A 10,164-nucleotide genomic window follows, 5' to 3' on the forward strand; every position below is an offset into this window, starting at 1 on the left:
ATATAAATATAATGAATTTCAAAAACCGTTAAATGTTTAGAACGTACTTAAAATAAAATAAATATACGTTAATTATATATTTTTTACTAAAATTCATAAATTATATTTAAATATAAATAATATACGTTAAAATATATTAATAAAATTTATAAATTTACGGGGAATTACACGATGGGACAACGGATCCGGAGGATCACTGCACCACATTCGAACAGCACATGATGCTGTACACAGATTCTGACGCCATGTGGTGCAAGGTATTCCCGTCCACACTCTTAGGAGTTGCAGCAAGCTGGTATAAGGGCATAGAGGCACACTCCATTTACAGTTTTCGACAGCTGCAGGCGTCATTTTTGTCACGATTTGTGAGCAAACACAAGAGAAAGAAATCGTCGGGAGAGTTAATGTCGTTCGCTCAAAGAGATAGAGAGCCATTAAGAGATTACCTCACCCGCTTTAACAACGAATCAATCACTATTCCCAACCTACAGCAGGAGGTTGCGGTTCTGGCTCTGATGAGGGGAATGCAAGAGTGCGAATTCAAGAAGTACCTCAGCCGGAAATCATACACTAATCTGGGCGACGTCCTGCACAAGGCAAATGAGTATATCAGGGGGGATGGAATGATGAAAATCTCCAATGTGGTAGTGGCTGTTAGGTTATGATACATATGACAATTCATAAATCATGCGGAAAAACCATTTAGCCAGGAATACATATTATTTACACATAATCATATAGCATAGTTTAGAGGCATACTCTTTGTTGCGTGCCTTCCCTAGCTGCGCCCGAACCGAACAAGAACAAGTCTTTAGGACTCCAAGTGTCGTCCCTCCGTAGATAGTCCACAGCACGTCCGGATCCGCCTTAAGATTGACCAACTAGAATCGCCCTTAAGGTACTAATAATTTTCGGCACTTTTAGGCAAGATATGTGACTGAATTTTTCTCTCAAAAACTCACTTTGAATACTTGAAAAACTCGTTATAAATTGTGAACCCAAGCCACATATTTATAGGGGTATGGAAAGAGAATTGGAATCCTACTAGGATACGAATTAATTAAATTAGAATCCTAGTGAAACTCTTATTTAATTAATTTATCAAATAGGATTAGGAATTTAATCATTAAACGAATCCTGTACGTTTTAAGTTTCGTATGTGAACACAAACACACACGCACGCACAGCAGCCCACGAGGGGCGCCATGCGCCCGCGCGCACAGCCCGAGCAACCCAGCCCACGACTGCCGCAGCCTTGGGCGCGCGCTGGGCCTGCCTTGCGGTGGGCCTGGCGCAGCCTTGGGCTGGCGTGTTGTGGCGCGCGTTTCCCTTGCTAGACGTGGGCCTGGCTTCGTGCTGGGCCTTCGTCTAGCAAACTCGTCCGATGCTAATTCGTACGACGCGCTTCCGATTAATTTTCCGATTCCGGAATTCATTTCCGATACGAACAATATTTAACATTTCCGATTCCGGAATTAATTTCCGTTTCGAACAAATATTTAATATTTCCGTTTCCGGAATTATTTTCCGATTCCGATAATATTTCCGATTCAGACAATATTTCCGTTTCCGGCAATATTTCCAATTCCGGCAATATTTCTATTTCCGATAATATTTTCCGATACGTACCATGTTTCCGTTTCCGGCAACATCTACGACTTGGATAATATTTATATTTCCGATACGATCCATATTTCCGTTTTCGGCAATATCATCGTTTCCGGAGTATTCTTTTCTTGCCTGTGACGATCTCAGCTCCGCTGAAACCAAGATCCGTCGATTCCGAATATCCATAGATGGAGTATTTAATGCCATTAAATACTTGATCCGTTTACGTACTATTTGTGTGACCCTACGGGTTCAGTCAAGAGTAAGCTGTGGATTAATATCATTAATTCCACTTGAACTGAAGCGGCCTCTAGCTAGGCATTCAGCTCACTTGATCTCACTGAATTATTAACTTGTTAATTAATACTGAACCGCATTTATTAGACTTAACATTGAATGCATACTTGGACCAAGGGCATTATTTCCTTCAGTGGCAACCGGCGGAAATGTCGGATACAATCCAAGCTATAACCCCCAGGGCGGGAAAAGGAGGAAACAATTTTCACCAGAACAATAATCAACAAGGGCCAAGCCAGAAAAACCAGAATAACAGAAATGCCAATCCACAGGGGTAAAGACCCCGACAAGACAGAAGGGAGTCCAGAGGACTCTTTGATAACTACACTCCGCTGAACACACCGCGGACGGCAATTTACAACATAAATAACAAGATGGACGGTTGGAGAAGGCCGCCACCAATGCAGAGTAGGGAAAGAAATGTCAAGAAATTATGTGACTTCCATAATGAGCACGGCCACCTCACAGAGGACTGCAGAGACCTCAAAGACAACATTGAGTGAGGATATGGTCAGAAAGGGGTATTTTTCGCAGTATAGGGCGAGACAAGGAAATGGTAACAACAACTCGGTAGGAGGAAACTCTGCCAATTCATACCGGCCACAACAGCAAAATCAACAACAATACCCTAGAATCGAACAGCCATATCAGCCACCTAGAATCGAGCAAAAACAGCCGGAAACCAGTGCCAGAGCAGAACAGAGGGATGGCGGGAAAAAACCACCCGTGTATGTAATTTCTGGCGGTCCATTCCACGGAGGGACGATAAGCGGCGCCAGCAGAAGTTTGGAGGAACACAGGCACATGGTAAACTATCATAACACAAGAGTATTGCCGAACCCACCCAGCATACCAGTGATGACGTTATCGGAATCGGATTGCAGAGGCATCATTTTCCCGCATGATGACCCGCTAGTTCTCACAATCGACATAGCAAATGCCGATGTGAACAGAGTACTGGTAGACGGCGGCAGCTCAACAAACATCATCTTTTGGGAAGCCTTCAAACAATTGCACATACCAGAGGACGAGCTTCAAAGGGTGAACTACCCAGTAATCGGTTTCTCAAGATCTACAGTGTACCCAGAGGGTAGCATACGGCTGCCGGTGAAAATCGGAGAGGGATCTGAAATGCGAGATCTCATGGTGGATTTCCTAATCATCAAAGTACCAGCGGCCTACAATGTGATCATCGGTCGCCCATTCATACATGACGCGCAGGCGGTAGTCTCCACCTATCACTTGACAATGATATACATGTCAAACCTGGAAAGGCCGGCAAAGATAAGGGGAAGTCAGTTGGCGGCAAGATCCTGTTACTTGACTGCTTTGAGAACACCGGGAAGAATGGTCCCATAAGTAAACTTGACTACTGAGCCGGCAAGGCAAGAAGTAAACTGGACTACTGAGCCGGCAAGGCAAGAACAAAGGCCAAAAAAGAAGAACGGCACGAAAAGAGGTCGAATTGACCTAGACATGGAACACTTTGATGAGAGACCGGTATCAGCACCAAGACCAATGCCAGATGGTCTGACAGAAAATATTGAGCTGGAGGTTGGAAATATGGAAACAACGGTCGTGATCGGTACAGAAATGGGGAGTGACATGAAGATCAACCTCATAAGCTTGCTAAGAGAGCACGCGGACACCTTTGCATTCTCAGCGGATGAGATGCCTGGTATCGATCCAGAGATAATGGTCCACCGGTTAAACGCTGACAGAAATGTTAGGCCAGTACGGCAGAAAAAGCGTAATTTCTCCACGGAAAAAATGGCAGCAATACAAGAACAGGTGGATAAACTGTTGGCGGCAGGTTTCATTGACCAATGTGAGTACCCTGAATGGTTGGAAAATGTAGTAATGGTAAAAAAGCCGAGTGGGTCATGGAGAATGTGTGTAGATTTCACCAACCTTAACAGAGCGTGTCCGAAAGATTTCTACCCACTACCAAGGATTGATAGGCTGGTAAACTCTACTAGCGGCCACGCAATGCTCAGTTTCCTAGATGCTTTCTCAGGATATCACCAGGTCAGCCTGCATAAATCAGACAGGAAGAAGGCGGCTTTTATCACGGATGCAGGAGTTTTCTGTTACAAGGAAATGCCATTCGGGTTGAAAAATGCAGGGGCAACGTATCAAAGGCTGGTCGACAAGGTGTTTGCCGACCAAAAAGGCAGAAACGTGGAGGTCTATGTAGACGACTCTATCGTAAAAAGCCGGAAAGAGGAGGATCATATTACCGATCTCCGAGAAACTTTCGAGACTTTGAGAAAGTACAGGATGAAATTAAACCCGAAAAAATGCGTCTTCGGAGTAAGATCAGGAAAATTCCTGGGGTTCTTAGTCAGCGAGCGTGGCATAGACGCTAACCCTGCAAAAGTAGAAGCAATCATCAGTCTGCCGCAACCCAAAAGTGTAAAAGACATACAGCGGTTGACAGGAAAAATGGCCGCCTTGAACAGATTTGTGAGCAAGTCGGCAGACAAGCAAATGCCCTTCTTCACAACCTTGAGGCAAAACAAGAAATTCAAATGGGGGCCGGCAGAGCAAGAGGCTTTTGAATCTCTAAAAAGTCACCTGAAGAACCTACCAACAATAGCAAGGGCAAAGGAGGGCGGAAAATTACAGTTGTACATATCGGCGTCACCAAAAACAGTCGCAGCAGTACTAGTAGCCGAAACAGAAAACAAAGTGCAGCAACCAGTATATTTTGTGAGCCATGTGCTAAACGGCCCAGAAACAAGATACACGTTGGTGGAGAAAATGGCATATGCAGTCCTTATCGCGGCTAGAAAGCTAAGATCATACTTTGACGCGCATACAATCGAAGTGCTGACAAACTACCCTCTCGAAAAAGCCATTAGCAAGCTAGATACATCAGGCAGGCTGCTAAAGTGGGCAATAGAGTTGTCCGAATTTGACTTGGAATTCCGGCCAAGAACTGCAATCAAAGCCCAGGCATTGGCGGACTTCATAGTTGAAGCGTCATACCAAGAGGATGAAGTACAAGCTGAAGTATGGGAGGTGTCAGTGGATGGTTCAGCTGCGCAGACAGGCAGTGGGGCCGGAATAATCATGAAATCGCCGGGAGGAGACATCTTTGAGTATGCGATAAAGTTTATGTTCAACGCGTCAAATAATGAGGCAGAATACGAGGCAGCAATCGTCGGCATCCAAATGTGCCTCGCAGCAGATGCCAAAAGAGTAACACTGACAACAGACTCCCAGCTAGTAGCAAGTCAATTCAGCGGAGAGTACGAGGCCAAAGAACCTTCAATGGTAAAATACCTGGAAAAGTTGAGGTCAGTGTCGGCTCAGCTAGAGAAATTCAGCATTAATCTGGTACCCCGAGCAGAAAATACGCTGGCAGATGCGCTATCAAAGTTAGCAAGTTCGAATATCGCCGACTTGAAAAGAACAGTCATGATGGAAGTCATGAATAAGCGAAGTACGGAGTCGGAAGAACTACGGGTTATGGCCATCACGACTACTTCAGAATGGTACGATAATATCCAAACATACATACAGACTGGAGCCCTACCAGCAGATTTGGCAGAAGCCAAAAAGACAAAAAGGGACGCGGTTTGGTACATCATCCTGTGGGGACGGTTGTACAAAAAGTCATTTAGCCTTCCATTCTTAAGGTGCCTGACAGCATTCGAGTCAGCAAGGCTGATCGAAGAAATGCACGAAGGGACATGTGTGAACCATGCCGGTGGAAAACCCCTTGCCATCATCTGCCAAAGACAAGGCTATTATTGGCCAACAATGTTAGAAGATTGTCGAGCATATGTAAAAAAGTGCGAGAAATGTCAAAAGTTTTCAGCTGAGATAAACTTGCCAGCTAATGATTTGATGTCCATTCTGAACCCAATCCCACTCGCGCAATGGGGAATGGATATTGTTGGACCATTCCCAATGGCGGCCGGAGGGCGCAAGTTCTTAATAGTAGCAGTGGACTACTTCACCAAGTGGATAGAAGCGGAGCCGGTAGAAAAAATAACGGCAAACCAGGTGAAAAAGTTCATATGGAAAAACATAATAACGAGATTCGGACCGCAGGCAATAGTTTTTTCGGTTTTTTCATGAAATGCCCTTGAGATTTCACGAAATTCACCAAATACCCCTGCGTGTTTCAAAATACATAATATACCCCTATTTTTCCGTATTGTTCATAAAATGCACTTGGACTTAACGTCCGTTAGTTTTCCGTTAACAGTAGTTTACGGTTTTGCCCTTATATTGCTTTCATCCCCTTCATCCCCTTCACCTGCAAACTCTCTCTCTCTCTCTCCTCCCACTCAACCACCCAAACTCTCTCTCTCTCTCTCTCTCCTCCCACTCAACCACCACTCCTCACCGCCGTCACCATCTTCGCCCTCGCTACCGTCGCCTACCTCGGCCAGGGTTCGACTTCCTCGGTTGCACCGTTGATGGCATCGGTGACCCGGTCAACTCTCTATCTCCTCCATTGGCGTTGTCGACGAGTGAGATTTCGTCAAGGCGAGAGACGTCGATTAAGGGGAGGAGTCGATCCCGGAGAAAATGGTGATCTTTCTCTCTCTTCTCTTCTGCTAATTTCAGTAGAAATTTATCACAATTGTTATAAAAATATGTTAAATTAATGTAGCCTTACAATTTCTCTCTTCTCTTTCTCTTACTTCCAATGAAATTTATGGGTTTTCTGCATTTTTAGGGTTTTGATTTAAGGTTTTTGTTTGTTGATTTTGGATTAATATTAAGCATATAATTTGAACTGAAATTGCATTTCTACGCTTTTTTATTAGTTGGATTTCCATCAATGATTGTTTTTTATTGTCCCGAAAACATGATTTGTTGATATTACAAGTTTTCTGCTGGAAATGGACATCTCTGTTGTAATCAGTTAATTTGAGAACTATGGTGTTTGGTGGAAATGCCAAGAATGTACATTTGATATTAAAATCTTATTTTGATAGGATATTAACATTGATTATGTTTTCGTATGGGTATTATATTTTTCTAGAATATCTGAGTATTCGACACCATAACATGCTTGGACTCCTGACCCTTAATTTGGACCAATCATATGAAGTTTTAGTTTTGTTTGTTGCATCCATGTTCGACATATGATTTTGAGTTGGTGTTAGAGCCTCCAGGATATCCATTTGTGCCATAGCTATTAACTGCTATGTTATTGTTGGGATTTGATGATCCCTTGAATGAGATTTTGTCCAATCCTAATTTTGACGTTAAATTGCATTTTAGGTTCTAGTTGATGCTCCTAACATGGTTAGAGGTCAAATGAACTTGAAGCTCTTTGACCTATATCAAGGTTGAGATCGAGAAGTCACCAAACAAGAAGACCCTTGTCCAAGCTATGGAGGTTGCTGGTATGGTTTTTTGATCTCGGATTGATCTTTTGCTGCTTTTTCTTTGGGTATGCTTTGTTGTTAAATTGCTATGATGTCGGGCAGATGTTAAGAACAAGTGGGAGAACAGTTCATGGGGAAGGAAACTGATTGCCCAGAAGAGAAGAGCTGCTCTTATGACTTCAAAAGATTCAAGATCATGGTGGCCATGAATCTGCTTGTGTTTTGCTTGTGTTTTGATTCCATGAAATTCTTCCAGAAAAAATTCACGGGGTTACAATTGTTTCAAGCCATTTATGAGACTTTTTATTTGTACTCCCATCATTTTTTGATGAACCACACCACTAACACACCACCTGCTATTGTGTACACCAGGAGAAAGAAACAGAAGCCACTAGAGGCAGCAGCAGTGCAGTAGAGCAACACAAGGCTTGTGGAGAGAGTTGTTACCCCACTGCTAGCAGGCAAGAATAGTAATTAATGAAGTGTACTATGTAATTCTTAAATAGAAGAGGAGAGAGATAGAGTAGGCATTGAGCAACTTGTATTGAGATAGGAGATTGGTGACCTAAAGTCACTTACTTTGAGAGTTGTAGCCTTCAAGCTGTTGTCTTTTGTATCTGTACTGTTTGGTGTGAATCAAAGAAAGCTTCTTCTTTTCTATCTCGGTGTGAGCTTTTGACAGGTTGCAGGAGGAACTTGTTAAATTGTCTTCACTCGTTTCCATAAAATGTTCAAAGTATATGGCAATGGCAATCTAAGTTTTTGTAAAGTTACTATGCAAATTAATCAGCTTTTTATGAAATATAATCCCTGTTTATTGCTGGAAATTTGTTACAAGCTGCTCCACTTCATTGCTAGGAAAATTAGAAATGCAAACTAGCCGTTAGATTTAAATTATGCAGTTTAAAAACAGTTTGGGTATTTGGTGCAAACAACTTTACAAATAGGTGTATATTGTTCAAAAAGTTTATAAATAGGCGCATTTGGTGAATTATAAACATGACTTAACGGAGGACTAACGGAAAGTCAAAATAGGGGTATTTGGTGAACAATACGAAAAAAATAGGGGTATATTATGTATTTTGAAACACGCAGGGGTATTTGGTGAATTTCGTGAAACCTCAGGGGCATTTCATGAAAAAACCGTAGTTTTTTTTATCATGGATCACAGTTTGATTGTGCACCCATACAATGCTTCCTGGGATTATACAGGGTAAAGTTAGCCCACTTATCAGTATGTCACCCACAAAGCAATGGGCAAGCAGAGGCGGCGAATAAGCAAATCCTGGCTGCGTTGAAAAAGAAACTAGAAGACTATAAAGGCAAATGGGCAGATCTTATGCCAGAAATTTTGTGGTGCAACAGAACTTCTGTCAAGGAAGCTACCGGCGAGAGTCCGTTTAAGCTAAGCTACGGGTCTGAGGCAGTCATACCGGCGAAAATGGCTCTGCCAACCATGCGAATCCAGCATTACGATGAGGAAAGAAACGATCAGCTGCTACGACATCAGTTGGACTTCATGCCAGAAATCCGCATGAAAGAAGAAATCAGTTCGGCAGCATACAAAAGCAGAATGAGCTGAGCATACAACAAAAAAGTGAAACACCGGCCTCTAGCAGTAGGAGACCTTGTACTGCGGAGAACGGCCGCAACAGGAAAAGGAAATGCTCAAGGAAAGCTGACAGCAAATTGAGAAGGACCGTACCAGATATGGGAGGAAATTGTTCCTGGGTCATACCGGTTAATGCAGATGGATGGTACCGCGCTCAAGAACTCCTGGAATGCCAGTACTCTGAGAAAGTACTATGTTTGAAAAAACTGTAATGATGATGTATGAGCAGACTGACTGCACTAGCAGTCTGCATTTTGCTGTTGTGTATAATTAGGGCGGTCCTCAAATACGACCAGTCCATAAATGAAGGAAGAAAATAGCAAAAAACAAACGTTGCATAAATCCACACACAAAGGTAATGTATGGATGTGATCAGTAGCAGTAAAGAAAATAAATGTCGTATGGGCACTTTACCAGTGAAGCGTAGCAGTCCATAATAAGTTGTTGTAATTAGTAGCTTTGGAGAAAATATATGCCGTTAAGGGGCACTCCATTGTGAAGCGTAGCATTCAACGAAGTGTATGGATGTGATCAGTAACAGTAAAGAAAATAATGTTGTATGAGCACTTTACTGTGAAGCGTAGCAGTCCATAATAAGTTGTTGTGATTAGTAGCTTTGGAGAAAATAAATGTCGTTAAGGGGCACTCCATTGTGAAGCGTAGCATTCAACAAAGTGTATGGATGTGATTAGTAGCCGTAAAGAAAATAAATGTCGTATGGGCACTTTACTGTGAAGCGTAGCAGTCCATAAAAAGTTGTTGTGATTAGTAGCTTTGGAGAGAATAAATGCCGTTAAGGGGCACTCCATTGTGAAGTGTAGCATTCAACGAAGTGTATGGATGTGATTAGTAGCCGTAAAGAAAATAAATGCCGTATGGACACTTTACTGTGAAGCGTAGCAATCCATAATAAGCTGTTATGATTAGTAGCTTTAGAGAAATTAAACGCTGTTAAGATGCACTCCATTTCGAAGTGTAACATTCAACAAGTTAGCAATATAGTGATGCCGACAACAAAAAGAGTTTATGCCGACAAAATTAGAAGTATCATACGCAAAATGAAGTAAATATGCAATCAAAATTACTTGTTATAAATACACGGCTACAAAAGGAAACACCTGAAAAACCGACAGCCATCACTCGAAAAACTTGCGAAGTGATTAGCTGATAACAAGGCACAAAGGGATGCCGAATAAAAGCGACACCGCCACGATAATACGATGTTCTAACTTAAATTACATCAACATTAAAGTGCCCTAACAGCATTTGCCAAAAAATCAAAAGCCAGCCGCC

The 10,164-nt window shown here is 42.5% G+C and overlaps 2 protein-coding genes across 2 annotated transcripts; both read left to right on the forward strand.

The window, feature by feature from the left end:
• The first annotated feature begins 218 nt into the window (after nt 1-218).
• On the forward strand, nt 219-665 carry LOC110798024 (uncharacterized). The gene has a single exon (XM_022003154.2). It carries the CDS (start codon nt 219-221, stop codon nt 663-665), a length of 447 nt encoding a protein of 148 aa, XP_021858846.2.
• Nucleotides 666-7,389: 6,724 nt separating this feature from the next.
• LOC130462918 (uncharacterized) lies at nt 7,390-8,841 on the forward strand. The gene is made up of 2 exons (XM_056831902.1): nt 7,390-7,670; nt 8,472-8,841. The coding sequence occupies exons 1-2, from the start codon at nt 7,390-7,392 to the stop codon at nt 8,839-8,841; spliced, it is 651 nt and encodes a 216-aa protein (XP_056687880.1).
• The last annotated feature ends 1,323 nt before the right edge of the window (nt 8,842-10,164 follow it).

This window comes from Spinacia oleracea, chromosome 6 (assembly GCF_020520425.1).
Source record: "Spinacia oleracea cultivar Varoflay chromosome 6, BTI_SOV_V1, whole genome shotgun sequence".
Lineage (NCBI taxonomy): Eukaryota > Viridiplantae > Streptophyta > Magnoliopsida > Caryophyllales > Amaranthaceae > Spinacia > Spinacia oleracea.